Here is a 17,264-nt window from a genome sequence, read left to right as displayed (position 1 = left end):
GACGTTGTATCCCAGCGTTGCGCCCAGCCCCGTAGCACACCCAGCGGGCTGTGCAGTGCAGGAGTGCACCTAAGTTCACATCTTCATTTTGCTTTGAATGTTTTCTCTTTCAACTTATTGATGTCTCCCCAGAGGATGAGACAGCTGTTTTTGTTAACAAGAGCTTTCTCCTGTTCAGCAAACACGTATCTGTTTTTGACTTTACTTTTTGACATGACTTTACATTTTCCATTCTGTAATGCAGAAAGTGGTGTATGGCACATTTTTTATTTATTAGATGCTGGATGAATGTTAAAATTGTGATGAAACGGGTCCTTAAAATCAAAAGAAATGTAAACATTCCTCTAGTAAGTCAGGACTAAATTCACCAAAACAAATGGTTTCTTTCATTAATTGTCTGCTGAAGCCAGGAAACACCATTTGTAAGCTGTAAACTACACTGTCTCGTCTTTGCCTAAGGTTCCATGCCGCTGCTTTGTGCCTCATTCTTCACACAAGCTGGAAGAAATCCCCCTGCATTTGCAGTCTGCTCAGCCCCGAGCAGCTCTCGCTCTGGACGACCCGCCCTGAACTGCCCTGGCTGAATACATCGATTCCTCTCTGGCTATGTGACCACTTCAGGGCTGGTTTAGCAATGCAGTGAACTCCTGGTGTTAGACTTCTCCTGGGAATCTGGCCTCCTGCAGGCTCCAGCAACAGCTGTGCACCACCTACCATTATATTTGAGTCCAAGAGATCCTAGTAAACATAGGTTTCCCCATTCTTTCACCATGAGAAAGTAGGAATCACGCTCCACACCTTGCCCTGCTTGCAACACGGGCATAGCAGCACTCCTTGTACTGCTCACTTAATGGCAGACAAACTGCCCTATCAGCTCTGCAGCTGGAGACAACATCTGGTGGAACTTTGTCTTTATATCCCAACCTCTGGTTATTGCCCCGTGGAAGGGGTTGGTGTGCACAGGGCTGAGCCCTCCACAGCACACCCGGACCTCAGATCCCAAATGCAGCTCCTGCAGCAGAAGGGGAGGGCTCCATGCCTGCCTGCTGGGGATTGGCTTCTAGGCTTGGATATTTAAAACATGTAATATTTTTCCCAGATTTTTTGGCAGTGAAATTATTGCTACAGAAACTGGCATTGCTAATTCTGCATTTTTACTCCTCTATTGGATGAAGCTTGAGTTGAAAGTGGGCAGATGATAGCAAAATCTGGCATGGAAAATCCAGAAGACAAACAGCAGTGAGAGCAGAAGCTGTCAACCCAGGTGGCACGGCGCTGCCCATGAGTGGCCCCACAAAGAGATGGGACGTGGGCACACTGCTCCCCCCGGGCACTGCAGTGCATGGGGCAGCGCCAGCCCCGGGAACATCAGCACTCAGTGCAGTCACACTCCTGTTATTTTTAGGTGTGTTTATATCATGACCAAAGCCCTGCACAGATACAGTTGCTGGGGCAGAAGGAGGGTTCGGGATATTTTATCTGGAGGGCGGTGTAAGCTGTATCTGCAAAAATTCACTCCACTGGCAAACCACTTGTATTCTAGAGAAGACCTCGAAACTTATGCAACGGCACCATCTCCCCATGTCCTCAGAGCAGATCGTGCTCTGAGTCATCTCGAAAAAAAAGCGTGCGAGTTATAATGGAGGCTTCGCGTTTCTGCGGCTTTCTTGGCACCCTCAGCCTCGCACTCAGCTGCCAGCACAGCACCCAGAATCACATCCCTCTGCACCCACAGCAGCAGCTTGCCACCAGCTGCGCTTCACGGCCCCACACCACACTGCAGCGCTGCAGACACCCGAGGGCCCCTGCCACCATCCTGCACCTTGGGGCGCTCAGGCCTGGGGTGAACGTGCACAGTGCTCGAAAGGAGCCTGCAGGCACGCTCAGCAGTAACCTTGGTGCACAGCAGCCTCATAAGAATAAGGAAAGCCTGGGCTGCTGGCGGCACACTGCATGCAGGGATGCGTGCCATGCAGCACCGTGCCTGTTGCGTCTGGGGGCTGCAGGCATTTCCTGGAAAATGCGGTTCCCAGCACAGCCCCAGCAGAACACAGCTCTGCCCAGAGCCTCTCCTGGCACCGTGGGAGCAGCACCCACCCACACAGCTGCTGTGCACGCTGCAGCCCTGCGAGGCCACGGCTCTCCTGGCCCCGCTGCACAGAGCAGTGCTGTGCCTGCTTTGCTCATGCCTCGGCCCTGCTTTGTGCTCCCCCAGCAGTGAAGCAGCCAGGAGCCGTTTTCTTCCAAGCCTGCCTGCAAACCAAAACACAGATGTCAGGTCTAATTTTAGGCACCCAGCCTTGAGAGCACTCGCTCAGCTCTCTCCTAGGCCAGCAGAAGGATCTCAGGACAAATCCACCATGGGCGTTGGGTGAGGGACGGGGCCAATCTGCCCCCGTGCTGTGCAGTGGAGAGCGGGTGAGTGCAGGACTGCAGGGCAGGGAGCCTGAGGGGACACACAACAGCAGCAGCAAAGTGAGGAGGTGGAAAACAGGGCACTATAGCAATGGAAAAGGGCAGGAGCACACAGACACACAAGGCACGCACCTGGAACATGGCCACAAATGTTTGCACACATCCTGAGAAAATCCAAAAAGAAATACAGATCGTCTGAAAAGCATTTGCATGTAGGATTGCTCCAGTTAAGGCGCCTCGCTGCTGCCCGGATTAAAGCAATTAACCGACTGGCAGACAAATTACTTTTCTCCTTTTCTATCCTTCTAAAAAGGGAAAGGACGGCACAGAGCCCATCCAAGCCCTCCCCACAGCGCCTGCACTGCGCAGCCCCAACACGTGGGGGGGGGGGGGAGGAAGGAACCTTCACTGGGAATGTCTGATACAAAGGCTCGTTCCTGTACTGTTCTCAGCATGCTAGCCAAGGTCAGAGAGCTTTTTCTGCCATTTCTAACCAGCAAAGAAGCTAATGCAGCTAAAATATGTAGCAGGAGTCAAACTGCTAAGGAGACAGGGAGAAAACACCAGAAAACCAGCAAAGTACCGTCTTGGAAAAGCAACAGTGGGACAGCAAAGCGCCATACGTTCCTGCCCCATCCCATGGGCTGAACACGTCCTGGTGCACCCAGAAAGTGCTTTTGGGAAACCTGCCATCTGCCCACCCACACCTCGGGGTATTGTGAGCTCTTCCTCCAGGAATGGGGCAGCTGTAGGCAGGTGGCACATGGCACCACTGAATGTACTCAGACCCCCATGTGCCACTGGCAGCCCCCCGGTGCCCCAAAACGTGCCTGAGCTGAGCACAGAAGCACCGGGAGAGACCCATCCCCTCTGGCTCCAGGGCTGTGCAGCAGTGTGATGCATTCTGCCTTTAACTGCATAGAAAATCAGTGGGCACTGCACAGGGCTGCTGCAGGGACATCTGAGATGCCAGGGGGAGCCCAGAAGCCACCCTAGCAGGATGGTGCTGGCACAGGAAGGGCACCTACAATACACAAACACCTGTGGAGCTGTGGCTGGGCTTCGAGTTGGTTTCCATTACTGCAGAACCACGCCGTGTTCTGTTTGTGTCCTGACAAGCAGCCTGTACTACTTCTCAGGAGTGCCAGCATCTGTGTTCACATTCTGTAGACAGGTTCTCCCAGATGCAGAGCCTGGCATTTCCAAGCCCCAACAGAGCATCGGTGAACTTGCTCCTGCTGGCTTCTGCTCAGGTCACATTAAAAGTAAAAAAGCAGCGGGAGGAGCGCTCTCCTGCAGTGCCGTGCCCTGCAAATGTGGCCCTGGTGCCAGGCTTCACAGGACCAGGCTCTGCCAGGGTGAATGGCACTACCAATGGTGATTGCTGGGCACCCCTGCCCTGCCAGCCTCCAGAACCGCCCCGGCCCCACGGCCCAGGAGCCCAATGCTTGCAGTGCTGGAGCAGGTGGCGCTCACACTCATAGCCAGAGGGACTTCTGCCAAAGGAGCCGCTCGCCAAAACTGTGCTCTCCTACTCTATTTATTGAGAAGGAATCATTATCTATTTTGCCTGGTTGCCTGGACGCTCAACAAGCTGCTGCTCAGCAATGCTTCTGGAATTGCCATACACCTCCTGTAGCATTTTTATCACTGTTGGAAGATATATTGAACTTCGCTTATAATCACTCCTGAAGAGAAAGCAGGACTGTAATTGTTGTTAAAGCAGAACAGAGCACAGGTGGGCAGAGCTGTGCTGGTGCCCGGGGCTGCGGGAGAGAAGCACCACACCAGGTGAGCACAGCCAGACCAGCAGGGTGTTTGCCATGACAACGGGCCACTATCTTTTACTTCAACCAGCCTCCTCTTAGCAACATTAGTGCTACAAAATAAAAGCAATTCTGGTGCATGCTGCGTGCCGTGACTGCCAGGACCAAAGGCACTGAGTTAAAATCCCAACACGACCAGGCTGTGTTCTGCCATCGCATCGCTCAGTGAGCACTGCAGCACTGCCTGACCATAATCAGCTCTGCTTTCGGGGCTGTGAGTGACCAACTTCCATCCCAACACACGTCGCTGTGTCTGCTGGCCCTGCAGGCAGTGTGGTGACATGGGCTGGCAGCACTGCGCTTCCATCACAGCCAGAGGAGGATGAAGGGATAACACCATGGTGTACACTCAGTTATTTCCCTCCAGTCCCCCATACAACGCAGTCCTGAAGCTCTATGGCAGCTGCCCTGGCTCCCCCACAGACACGAGGCATGGGGTTCCTCTCACCTCATGTTGTTGCCATACTGCCAGAGCAGATTTCTTATGGCATCATAGAGTGCTGAGCACTGCCTGAGTGATGGCCAACTGTAGAATCCCAGAATCACTGAGTTTGGGAGCATCCCCAACACTACCCACCACCATGTCCCTCAGTGCCGCATCTCCACAATTATGGAGCACCTCTGGGAATGGTGACTATCAGCTCAACTGCAGCCTGCGCTGTGCACCACCGCTCTTTGGAGAAGAAATTGTTCCTAATACCCAACCTGACCTTCCACTGGAACGAGGCCATCACTTCTCATACTATCACTGTTACGCAGGAACAGAGGCCGACCCCACCTCACTACAGCCTCCTTTCAGGGAGACGGAGAGAGCAATGAGGTGTCCCTGAGCCTCCTCTGCTCCAGACTGAACCACCCCAGTTCCCTCAGTTGCTGCTCATAAGACACAGATCGGAGTGCAGCACCAGCACCAAAATCCTCCCCCTAAGCATGCCATGTCCAGGGTGAGCTGGCTGTGGGCTCACACCACTGCTTGCGAGATCTGCACCCTCTGACCACCCCGGTTCCCCAGCTGCAGGCTGAGGAGAAGTTGCACTTTCCCTCCATACACATTTGGCTCTCGGTCACACAACCATTGCATAGGCTGCAGGGATCTGCCTGAGGAGCTCCCAGCAGCAAGGGTTTCTTTCCAGAGAGTTTCCTACAGAACAGCTGCCTTTCAGTGAATGCTTATCTGATAAAATCAAAATGCTATCAATCCCGGGATGATAAAATAGGAAGGTGTTTGCTCTCATGCTTAGCTCTGCAGTGCTGGCCTACAGTCACAGCAGGAAAGGATCCATCTGCAGCAGAGCAGCTCATGCCCCAGCAGCAGCTCACAGCAGTGCCCAGCACAGAAATCAGCACCCACACCTTAAAACCAACAATTTATACAATCAGAATTAAATGAAATGGAGAAACAACATGAATGGTGAGAACTGCAGGCCAGAGAGCTATTTCTCTCTATTACAAATTATTTTTAACTCCACAGAAGAAAACTGCTTTCATCACACTGGGACAAAGTGTTCCAGTACAACCACAAAAATTCGCAATATATTCTGGGAGGTTTTTGGATTCCTTGCTGCAAGAAATGGCACCGCGTCCCTCTCTCCGGGTAGCTGGGGGTGCGCTGGGATTTGCCCCGTCCCAGCACCGACAGGGAGCTCCATCGGCCGCTTCGCTGCGGTTTGCCCCGAGCCCGAGGCGCAGCCGCTGCGCCGCAGCTCCGCGGTGCCGTGCGGACGCAGAGCAGCGGTCAAAAGCGCCGCCGGGAGCGGGGAAACGCGGCGCTTCCCCGAAGGAGCATCCGGAGAGCAGATGGCATTCGGTGCCGCGATACAGTGTTTTGTTTAACTGCTGCACGAACCGTCCCACACCCCTCGGCCCCGAGCCAGGCCCGGGGGCAGAGACTTCCAGGAACCGCCGGCCCCGTGCAGCGTCCCAGGGCCGTCCCGGCCGCCGCGATGCCCGAGGACGTTGCGCGGGGATGCGGTCGCATCGCACCGCCCGGGGCTGCCGGCTACGACCCCCCCGCGCTGCAAATCGTGCCTCATCCCCATCCGCGGTCCCTGAAACACACGCGGCCTTTCCAGCCTCGCCAAAAAGCACCGAAGCGCCTCCGACGTTTCGCTCGCGCTCTCCGGCTGGAGCGGATTTCCCCGCAGAACTGCGCGCTGTGCACAGAGCGAAGGAAGAACGGCAGCATCTGCGTAACAAAGTAATACCGGCGAATACTGTAAGCAAAGGAAAGGCTGCGGGAATGCCGGGGTGGGGGAGAAGAGCTGTGTCCTGCAAACGCTCGCTTCCCCTGAGCTGCTGCAGTGGTTTGCCGTGCCGGACAGAGAACGCAAACAGCCCTGTAGCAAAGCCCCACCTGTGCTCTCACACCTTGTGATGTGTCATTCCTTTGGTGAATTTTTCCTAGTCCTCAAACAAGTGCACGCAGAGCTCATCCTTCCATTGCATGAAGTGCTTAAGGGAAATGGGGAAAGAAAAAAAAATAAAAAAAAATAAAAAAATAAAAAAAAAAATCAGTGAATGCACCAAGAATGAGACTTCGGAACAGATTTCCAGAGAGTGAGAGCTCAGCAATGCAAGAGCTGGGGAAAGCATCGAGGAGGATGGGGGGAGTCTGCCCTGGAACATTTTTGCAGCAAATGGATGAGAAAGCACTTGGCTACACAGCACCCGTGGGGCACAGACCCTGCAGCGTGAGGGGACAGAGCTGGGCAGGGGCACAGATGTGGTGGTGGACGGAGAGCTTCTCATGGGACACAGTGCCAGTGGTAGAAACAGGGGGAGAAATCCAGAGACAAAGCAGTGAGACACGAGAAGCAAACTGGCTAATAAGGGAGAGTGGAAAGTGGAGTTTTTCCTTCATTCGCTCCTCAAAGGAATTCAAGAGTGTCCCGTGCACCAGCAAGTGGCTGCACAGCCAACCCTGGGTAGTTCTGCAGGGTGAGCACAGCTAATGCTGGGAAAGAGAATCTCATTGTGTTAAGTGAGATCTAGCTCATGGAAAAGATTAAGCAAATTAACAGCATCAAATCAAAATGAGAACAGATCATCCATGAAGTAGAGTAAGTGAGGCCTCACCTGGAGCACTGCGTCCAGATGTGGAGTCCTCAGTGCAGGAGAAACAGGCCTGTTGGAGTGCATCCAGAGGAAGGCCACAAAAGTGATCCACAGAATGGAACACCTCTCCTATGAAGACAAACTGGGAGCTGGGGCTGTTCAGCCTGAAGAAGAGAAGGCTCCAAATTGACCCAAGAGCAGCCTTTCAGTATCTAACGTGGAGCTTAAAGAGGGGATATTTAGGTTGGATATATGGAAAGAGTCTTTCCCAGTGAGGCAGTGAGGCACTGAGACAGGTTGCACAGAGACGTGGTGGATACCCCAACCCTGGAGACTTTCAGTCAGGCCCTGGGCAACCTGACTGAGCTGTGGATGTCTCTGTTCATTGCGGGGAAGTTGGACTAGATGACCTCTGAAGGTCTCTTCCAACTCAGAATTCTATGATTCTATGAAATGAGGTTGGCCTTACACGTTGCCATTTTGCAAGCAGTCCTTGGAAGTGCAGTGGAACCTCAGATGATTTGCTACCAACACTGGGTGACCCCACAGGTGCTGCTGTGAGGACACAGTGAGGCAGAGCCCACAGTGCAGCTGCTGCCCCATCCTGCTGCCTGCAGTCCTGCCCAGACACAACAGGGGCAACTCAGCATACTGCTGAAGAGGTGGCTCCCATGGGAGTCTCTGTTCCTCAAAACAACAGCGCTATTTGGGAACTCTCTCTGCGCCCCATTCTGCGCTCAGAGCAGCCTCCTCAGCCCAACAGTGGGGAAACTCCAGAGGCAGCCTCTGAGTGCTGTGCCCTGAGGGAGTTCAGCACTGGTTCTCCCTCCCATGCCTGCCCTGCATCCCTCTCTGCAGCCCCACAGCTCTGCACACCACTGAGGCTTTCACCCCAGCTCCATCCCCATGGCTCTGGTTTCACATGGATGCGGAGCACTGCCAGAAACAAACAACAGGGGCTACAAGAATTTAAGACACTTTCCAGGTGTGTCCTAGGGATGGTATCTCCCACTACAAGTATTCTGTGATCTCTGCTGCAGCCAGGAGCACTCAGCACTGATGCAATTCACAGCCTGCTGAGTCAGATGGAGCGTGTGGCAGGCATTGCTGCTGTGCACAGGGCTGTGCCTCATGCAACAGCACCAGAATGCAGTGCCCAGACTCTACTGAAAAGGGGCAAATACTTCCCTGTGTGGTGCAAGAAGAATCCAAACCCAGCTAAGAAAACTGACCATACCAGTGCCAATGTCTGCATTGACAAAATAAACCCCACACAAACAAACAAGAACTGAATGGTGACAAGGAAGAATTTTTCATACTCTTTTTCCTCTCCTTTTATCAGGAGCCATCAGAGAGCCATAGCACATCAGTGACTTTCCCAGCCGCCTGCAGCACACTGCCCGTGGGATCTGTGCACTATTTGTGCACTTTACAGAGTTGGCCCCAGGGATGGGCTTCAGAAACAGCATTCCTCCACGCACTGCTCCTCTTCAAAAGAAACATTTGCATAATATTGCCATTCCCAAGCAGAGAGGTCAGGTTGGCAACAGGGGGAGGGCGAATCCCACTTCTGCCTTTGAGTGCTTCCAGCACAAAGTTGGGGATCTGCAGTGCAAGTGAGCACAGCGTGGGCTCCTGGCCATGCTGTGCTCAGCTCTGTGCCGGGGGGCAAAAGCTTAGAAGCATGGCACGGCTGGGGAGCCCAGCAATGCAGAAACACGGCCTTCCACATGGCCTCATCTTCTAGGGCAAGCTGCTGCCCTTGATCTCATTGCCAGACCCTTATCTCCTCCTTCAACAAGCAGAAATTGTTACAGGTGTTATCTGTGAGTGGTATCATGATTGCAGGGCTGGCCACAAAGAAGAGCGTGTTGTCACTGTGCTGAGTGATGTGTAACCCACACAGACCACAACTGGACCAGAGAATGGAATCTGCAGAGAGGTACAGCCAGCACATATGGGGCCACAAAGCAGACAGCAGCAATAGGAAATGCCCTGTGGGGACCACAGGGTGAGCCAGGTTTCTCTGAGCCAAGTATCCCGAGTTCCTCTATCACCTTCATGCCCACTGTGACAACAACAGTTCCCCCTTTGCATTTATTTTAGTTTAAAACAAACAGCCTAAACTTCTTACTTGCTTCCACATTCTTAATCTTAAAGTCACCTTGACCCTGTGAGCTTCAATTTATTCTAACAAGTCAGTGTCTCATTTCTCAATCAGGTTATGTGGTCACCTTACAGACTGCAGGCAACAGTCACTCAGCTGGCAGAGCAGAGCAGCCCCAACCCTGCAGTGGAACAAAAGCTTGGATTAATTTGTTAATCATACATAAGCATTGCTGCCACATTCACATACACTGTATCAAAAGCTTAACGTTCAGTCAAGTTGTGTTAATGCCTGCTTTGTCTCCTGTGTAACACAGCAGCCTCTAAACACAGGCAAATCCCTGCACAAGCACAGGGGCAGGCAGCAATGCTGCATCCATCACAGCCCTGACCCCACTGCTGCTACAGCCCCGTCCCATACCGTGCCCAGATGGCAGCAGCAATGGGACTCCAGGGACAGCATCTGAGCAGGGTTAATGCTGGGCCTGGCTGCTGCTGACCATCGCATCTCAGCTGTGTGCCACCAGCACACCTCAGCCCTGCCAGGCAGCCACATTCTCTCAAGGCTTTGGAAGGGAAACCCCACAACTAAACCCACAGTGCTCTACATAGAAGTAGAAACAGCTCCCCACAAACATGCTAAGAAACAAAGGTTGTGTTCAGGGCTTGCTGTTGCATACAGGGTAAGGCATCTATCTGCTAAAGTGCCTGTATCTAACCCAGATTTGCAAGCACTCAGAGAAAAGCAGGCTGTACTGCACTGCCCATGTTTCAAAGGCACAGGAACCTGAAGTGCAGTGGGACAGTACCACTGCTGAGAGCCCCCAGAGCACTTCTGCCTCCTTCCAGGAACACAGCCAAGGCGTTGGGCTTTCTGTGCCAGTTGGCATCCCACATCAACTGGGGTAGGATCACCACCAACCGCCTTTGGAAACCAGCCGAGTTACACGAGGGCCAAGCAGACTGCCCTTCAACACAGTAACATCACTGTGAAATGCTCCAGGTCCCTCATCCCTCCCTCCTTAGCAGTGCTCTGCCCAAGCTGGACAAGACATGCTGCCCCCAGCTCCAGCCTGGCTTGCTGCTGCTGCAAAGCCAGGAGAAAACAAACCCAAGAGAGCAGCAGCAGAGGAATTGTATGTGGTACAGTGAGCAGAGATCTCACCCAGACATACACAAACCTGAGGGCATCAACCCAGGCAGCTTCAGCCTGAGCACAGCCTGGAGTTCCTCCCAGCACTGCACCTAACACACAGGGGGGTAAAACACCACTACTCACTCTCCATGGCCACGCAGCAACACAGAAGCACTGGGTCCAAAGCACCAGATCAAGGTGTTCTAAACAATGCAGGGTCCCCCCTGAGCTCTGCTGCAGATGTGGCTGGACACAGGACAGCAGGGGATGGAACAGAGCACCACATACACCCAACCCTGCCACGCTTCACCCAACATTCCTTACCTACAAGCAGTTGTATTGCACGGGCTTGCAGGCAGACAGCACAGCCCTGAGCTTCACCGGCTGCAGCCAGGCACCTCCATCTCCAGGTGCCAGTAATTGGGAAGCAAAATTCCTTCAGCTGCACCCATCCCCAACGGCTTCACACTGCTCTCAGCAGCTTTATATGGCTCAGGATCAGCATGCCGTGCACGCAGGTCCTGCTGCTGGCACTCAGTTCACAGCTGCACTCAGTGGGACCCTTCCTTGCTTTATCCCTTCTTCCCCCCCCGCCCCCCCCCCAAATCTGCTTCTAAGTAGAATGCACAAATACATCATTGGATAACAATTACTACACTACCTCAGTACAAACGTGTGCACTTCAAAGCAGCAGAATGAGCACAGCAGCACAGGCGGGATGTGTTTGCACGAAGCTCATTTACAGGGAAAATCCCATTGTGTTCCAATCTCTGATCGCAGCGCCCGGCGAGGTGCAGCGCTGCACCCAGGCTGTGTCTGTGACACCACCTGGAGCTGCTGTGCCCGCAGTGCCCACTGACGCTTTTTGGTTTCCAAAATTCAAGGAAAATTCCCTCACTGTTGTTTTCTCACTCCTGGTTCCATCGGCTGCAGCGACTCTCTCCGTCAGTAACATTTTTGCTATGAGGAGGGAATCGCTCAGTCACACACAAGCGTAATGTTTGCCCGCTGCTTTGCACCGCGTGTGCCCACTGTACAGAGACAGCCATCTCCTTTTTTAAGGTTAATTCACCAAGAAAACCACTTTTGACCAAGCGCGTCTTTCCAAGCGCATCAGTTTCTCCTTTTCCGTAGTTCTGAATACCGTTTTATCTCTACCCAAAACACACCTACTCGTACTCAAGCCGGAGCCGCAAAGCCCGCTCTGTGTTTCCACGCCCGCGCACGGCACCGTTCGATGCAGAACGATGGTGCTGCGGTCGGTTATCGCACACCGGCGGTGCTCGGGACGCAGCGGAGCTCCGCCCGCACGCGGCACCGAGAGGAGCTGCGGGAAGAACGGGACGGAGGAACCGCGAGCGGCAGCGGGACGGGCGGCACTCACCGGACGTCTCCGTAGGCTCCGGCGTAGCCCTCTGCCCAGGGTCCCAACTCGCTCTTGATGTAGGAGCCGGGGGCGGCGTAGGGCGCCCGCCCCATCGGGTACCACGCGTCGGCGGCGAAGTCGGCGTTCTCGGCGTGGCCGCAGCCGAAGGCTCCGGGGGCCGGCTCGGCGCAGGGCCCGTACAGCTGCCCCTCGTCGGCGAAGAAGGGGGGCCACGGCGGCGCGGGGACCGGCGCACCCCAGGCGCCGACGGCCGCGGGCTTGGGGGGCCTCTCCAGCTTGATGCGGGCGGGAGACGAGAGGACGAAGCAGTCGCGGCCGGGCGGCTCCTCGGGCGGAGGGGAGACGCGGTACAGCGGCAGCCCCGCGGGCACTTCGACGGCCAGGGCGGCCTCGGCGCCGCTGCCCTTGAAGGCGGCCGGTGCGGGCGGCTCCGGCGGTTCGGCGACGTCGGGACGCGGGGCGCGGGGCGGCCCTGCGGGCAGCGCGAACATGCAGTCCTCGCGGGGTGGCGGCTCTCTGGGTGCCTCCAGCGCCTCCACCGCCAGCCCCATGGAGGCGGACACGGCTTTGCAAAGCTCCTTAGCGCTGTCGCCCAGAAAGTCTTCCTTGGGCGCCGGCTCGGCTCGCCCGGCCCCCGGCTCAGCCTCGAGCGGCAGCAGCGGCAGCGCGCTCGGTTCGCCGAGCAGCTCCTTCAGGTCCCCGGCGCACGGGAAGGGCGAGCCCATGGCCGGGCGGGCGGCGGCGCGGGGCTCGGGCAGCGGCAGGAACGCGGGCGAGGCGACGGGCGGCGGACGGGGGCTCTGCGGGCACGGGGCTCCCGGTGCGGGCAGGCAGGGCTCCGGCTCGTCCCGCGGCGCCTGGAACGCTTCGCACACGCTCTGGAAGAACGTCTGGAAGGCGCCGCGGAAGGTCCGTCCCGGCGGCCGCGGGTACACGCGCCCGATCCCCAGCTGCACCTCCATGTCCTCGGCGCGGTCCCGGCGGCGGAGCGAGATCCGAGCGGCACTTCCCGGCCGCGGCCCCGTTAGCGGCGGCTCAGCCCCGCGGTTCCCATCGCGGCGCGGGGTGCGCGGGGTTCCGCGCAACAGGCGGGGAAAGTTGGGCCGGGAGGTGCTCGGGTCGGGCCTCCGCCGGCGTCTGCCGCGCGCGGCTCCTCGTAGCGCTTTTGATCGGCGGCCGGGAGAGCGGCGGCGGGAGGCAGGATCGCGCCGAGAGGAGGCGCGGAGACGGAGACCGCCCAGCGCCGCGAATTCGGTCCCGGGTCTCCGCAGTGATTAATCCGGTAACTCGCGGGCGGCTGCGGGGGCCGCTCTGGGGGCGGTGAGAGCGAACCCCGGGGGCGGCTCCGCACGGCGCGGAACCGCAGCGCCGCCGCCCGCCACGCCGCTCCCGGGCTCAGTGCCCGCCGCGGCCCCCGCGGGCGGATTGGGCCGTCGCGGGCTCTGGGAGGGGACCGGGACCACTCCGCTCTCGCGCTCCTATTCCCGGGGGCCGCTGAGCTCGTTTTCCCCCATCCCCTGTCCTTCCCGTCTCCGGCACACGCGTGCTTCTTCGGCCCCTCTTTGGCCGCGAACGGCGGACCCGATAATCTCTGAAGTGTCCCCGACCTGCACCGTTCTGCCCTTCGCCTGCTCCAATCCGCGCGGCAGGGCGGAATGCAGGGAAAAGCGTTCCCCTCGCTGGGCACTGTCACTGCCGTCGGGACTTAGCCCTAACATGCCCCTTTGCACTTCAGTATCTGCACACTTTTTTCTTTGCACGTAAAGAAGCCCAGCGCCCTTTGTTGGCAAGCAGTGAGGTGGTGGCTGCGCACTCCGTTCCCGGCTCCACATCAGCCATGGGAGCAGCAACGCGTGCCCCCGTCCCGCAGGCAGCGCAGAGCTGCGCCCACGCTGAGCCCCTCTGGCCAAGCAGCCAACAGAGCCCATCGGTGTAGGACCTTTTAGCCAAACAAGGCTTGAGCTCCCCTTGCTGGCCCCGTCACCACAGTCCTAAGGCCACTTTCTGCGGTAGGCGCCGTTCCCAGGTAACCCGATAGCAGAGATGTGTGCATCTGACATACAGCGGAATAAACCCATTAATTCCAACTCATTTGAAGACAAAGGAGGAAAGAAAAGCAACGATTTGTTGCAAATGGATGGGAAGCGGAGCCAGTTGGGAAAATGAAGGATCATTTTCCATCTTTTAAAAGCGTTTTCATAACCCGTGGAAGATGGAAAGAAATAAAGCGAAACGCAGCCCCGCGGGGTTTGGCCGCGTCCCCACACCGAAGGCAGCGCTGGGCTGCAGCCCTGGGGTGAGGGCTGTGCGTGGGCTCCGGGCACACAGGGGACACCAAACGGGCTTAATGAGGAGTGGCACAGCCCTGCATGGGGAAAGTACAGCTGAAACCTCAATGTGTAAAAATAGAGGGAGATGCCATAGTACACGTGGGCAGTGTCCATGCAGACCAGCGCAGAGCTCAGTGGTCCCACACACTCACACAGCTGGGTCCACCCAGCTGCATGTGGCCCCATCCCAGGGCTCTGTGGGGCCAGGGGGCTGTGAGAGAAGGAGCTGCCTGTGGGCAGAGTCACATGGAAAGGGTTTTCACAGAGAAATACATTGACGTGCATTCTCCCAGAGAACAGATACAAAGCTTTGGTTGGATTTTCTGAAACGTTGTCAGCAATATTTCAAAGACCTTTTTTTCCCCTATTTTTGCACAGGTGAGTCCCTGTTACAGCTGTGTAGTTATCTTGACCTGGCCCTGCTGAAAGCTGCTCTGTGCTCCAGTAATGGTGGCACAAAATCAGAATCCTCAACTGAACACTGCAGTAGTATCCCCTGAGAAAGATGGAGAAGAGGAGTCAAGTGTCCAGAAAGATCTACTGCTGCCCCAGAGGCAAGCAGACGCCTGCCAAGTGCTGTGGATTACCTTTGCTCCTCCAGCAGCCAATAGCTGAAAAGCTCCAGAGCAAAATACATAGGCCCTGGAAAACACCAAGAGGAGGATTCTCACAACTAGCACTAAGAAATGCATTGGGAAAAGCTGAGGGTCAGCACTGTAGCGTAACATCACCCAAGGAACAGACAGCTGTGCTTCAGAGAGGTGCTCCCATGTGTGATGCCAACAGGCCGTGCAAGAACTCGTTGGCCACCACCATGGCCATGAAGAAAGTGATATCCTCAGCCTGCACCTATGGAGACCACTGGGATCCACGGGGACCTGGGGGAAGTCTGTTGGAATAATCCGTTCTGTTTGGATTGGATATCCCTGTGCCTTTTCATGTGTGCTCCTGGCTCTCAGCTCTGTGGCTGGTGTAGTTCTGCTGCCCTGGTTTCTCCATCCCTTGGCAGTGTCTGTGAGCACATTGTGCCACAGCTGCAGCTTCCTGTGTGTGTGAGACACCCAACAGATGTGCATGAAGGACTGAGAAATGCTGCGTTCCTCTCAGCACACAGAGCCAACATTCTACTTCTCTGCCTGCCTGCCTGCCTGGTTGAGATTGACTGTTTCACGAGCAATTTTGTGATTGGAACTTCACATAAGCATGAAGAAGGCTCTTCCTTCTTTCTCTCTTTTTTTTTTCTCTGCCTTCATTTCTTTCCTTCCTTGCTCTTTCTCTCCCTCCCTCCCTTCCCTCATTTCTTTCTCCTGAAAAGCACTTAATTTTCCCCACATTCACAGGTTTCTTTTTAAGTACTACTAATGGATTTTCTGGTCTGTAAGCCTATGATTGAATGCTATTTTTTAAAGGCTTCATGTATGTCAATCTTTGTAATTATCTGAAGGAGAAAATCGTTGCAACTGCTGTTGCACTCAGTGCTTTATTTGTAATTGCTATCCTATTAAACGTTGCATTCTGCAGCGTTTCGGAGTTGTTTTGCTGCTTTTACCGAAGTTTTCCATAGAACTGCTCTGCACAGTGCAGCAGTCGGACGCAGTATCCGATTTGCATCCATCCCCCTCCGGGTGCTGTACACAAACCAAGTGAAATGGAAGAAATCTGTGGAAAGACTGAGCAAAACCTCTGCCATGGATCATTCTTCTGTAGGTAAGTTGGGCCACGGCTTTGATTATCAATCAGTTACAAATGAGCAGCAGCGTGATCCTGTGTATCTTTTGGTAAAGGGCCTTCCCTAAGTGAGCCCTGCTTTGCATCTCAGGCTCCGCAGTTTCAGTCGGATAAATGCTCACTGTGAGAGCGCAGCAGCAGTGAGGCTGAGCTGTGCTGTGAGCCCACAGGGACGCACGGCCGTCCTGAGCTGCTGGGTGTCCTCATGGGGGATGTGGGGGGAGGGGGGACACAAAAAGGGAAACATTTCAGCACGAGATACCAGAGGCTGCACTCTAAGAGAAACATCACCTTCTCCTCTGCACTTCAGGAGCGTTTTCTCAACGTAAACAAAACGTCGATTAATTAAACGTATCTTAAAATTGGAAACGTGGATTCCACCCTGAACTTGTGAAAATAAAGACGGCGGCACAACGTGGCTCTGCTCCGACCGCCGGGTCACCGTCCTGCTGGCAGTCACCAGCAAAGCACCCGAAATTTCCATTCACTGCGAAGGCAAATGGCCGGGTGGAACGGCCTCGTGGAAGGGGGCGCCTCTCATTCCACAGTGCGGTGAATGAAATGTTCCTTTTGTAACCGCCCTGCATCAAACTGCATTTCAAAACCAAAGTACACATGAAGAACTTTAAGACCCTTTTAATATAGGGGTGTTCTCATGTAACAAGCATCGAAAAACCTGCAAAAAAAAAAAGGGGGGCGGAGGTGTGCTTTGATATTTGCAGTATTCCTCCCTTTAGATAAGTAGAGAAGTGGAGCCCTTGGCAGCAATCCACCTTCCATCAGCATGGCTCACACAGCAGATTGCAGGCTGTTTGTGCATCCAACGAGCTGTGTGTGCTGAACATGCATTGCTAAAGCAGATGTGGGGCTGCGTGTGTTTGGGTGGTGGGGAGGAACCTCAGTGCTTTGTGATCGGCAACACAAAATAGCATCTTAATATAGGTACCCAATCTTAAAATATTAATGTCTTCTTCTTTCATCTTGTAGAAAGCCAGTTTGCCTGTGTTTTTATTACTCCAGTTATACACCTTACAAGCAGTTTCTCCATTATTGGAAAAGAACACACTCTTCTTGCCTTGAATTCAGACATCTTAAGCATAACCCAGGAGCAGAAGGAATTTACTCCTTTTACTTCATGTTAGGAATGATGGAGGTTGCCATGCCTCTCTTTTTCAGTGGCTCCATCACTGCAAACCTGTACCCTCAGCAGCTGCTGCACACAGCTCTATTACATTGCCTGTAGCTCTTCCCTCGTTGGTACCTCCAGCTCTGTTCTCAGTGAG

At 54.9% G+C, this 17,264-nt stretch overlaps 1 protein-coding gene and 1 long non-coding RNA gene across 4 annotated transcripts in view; both read right to left on the bottom strand.

Moving 5' to 3' along the window:
- The window catches only part of AR (androgen receptor), a 46,111-nt gene extending 32,834 nt beyond the window's left edge, over positions 1 to 13,277 (bottom strand). Inside the window, exon 1 of one of the 2 annotated variants that reach the window (XM_048959166.1) lies at positions 11,921 to 13,277. In XM_048959166.1, the coding sequence (XP_048815123.1) occupies positions 11,921 to 12,885 (965 nt within the window). In that variant the 5' untranslated portion in view covers positions 12,886 to 13,277. Of the gene's footprint in view, positions 1 to 2,547; positions 2,736 to 11,920 lie in introns of those variants that run through there. The other variant, XM_048959167.1, reaches the window with a different exon arrangement.
- On the bottom strand, positions 4,280 to 11,103 carry LOC125699545 (uncharacterized). 2 transcript variants are annotated; one of them, XR_007379605.1, is made up of 3 exons: positions 10,861 to 11,103; positions 7,317 to 7,424; positions 4,280 to 6,426 (listed from the first exon to the last, which is right to left on the bottom strand). It is a non-coding gene; the product is annotated as an uncharacterized LOC125699545 (long non-coding RNA). The 2 variants fall into 2 exon arrangements; XR_007379606.1 differs by lacking the exon at positions 4,280 to 6,426 and adding an exon at positions 6,592 to 6,692.
- Positions 13,278 to 17,264: the final 3,987 nt, after the last annotated feature.

This window comes from Lagopus muta, chromosome 13, assembly GCF_023343835.1.
Source record: "Lagopus muta isolate bLagMut1 chromosome 13, bLagMut1 primary, whole genome shotgun sequence".
Classification (NCBI taxonomy): domain Eukaryota; kingdom Metazoa; phylum Chordata; class Aves; order Galliformes; family Phasianidae; genus Lagopus; species Lagopus muta.
Note: the sequence above shows the minus strand (reverse complement) of the source record. Positions and strands in the feature narration are given on the sequence as shown.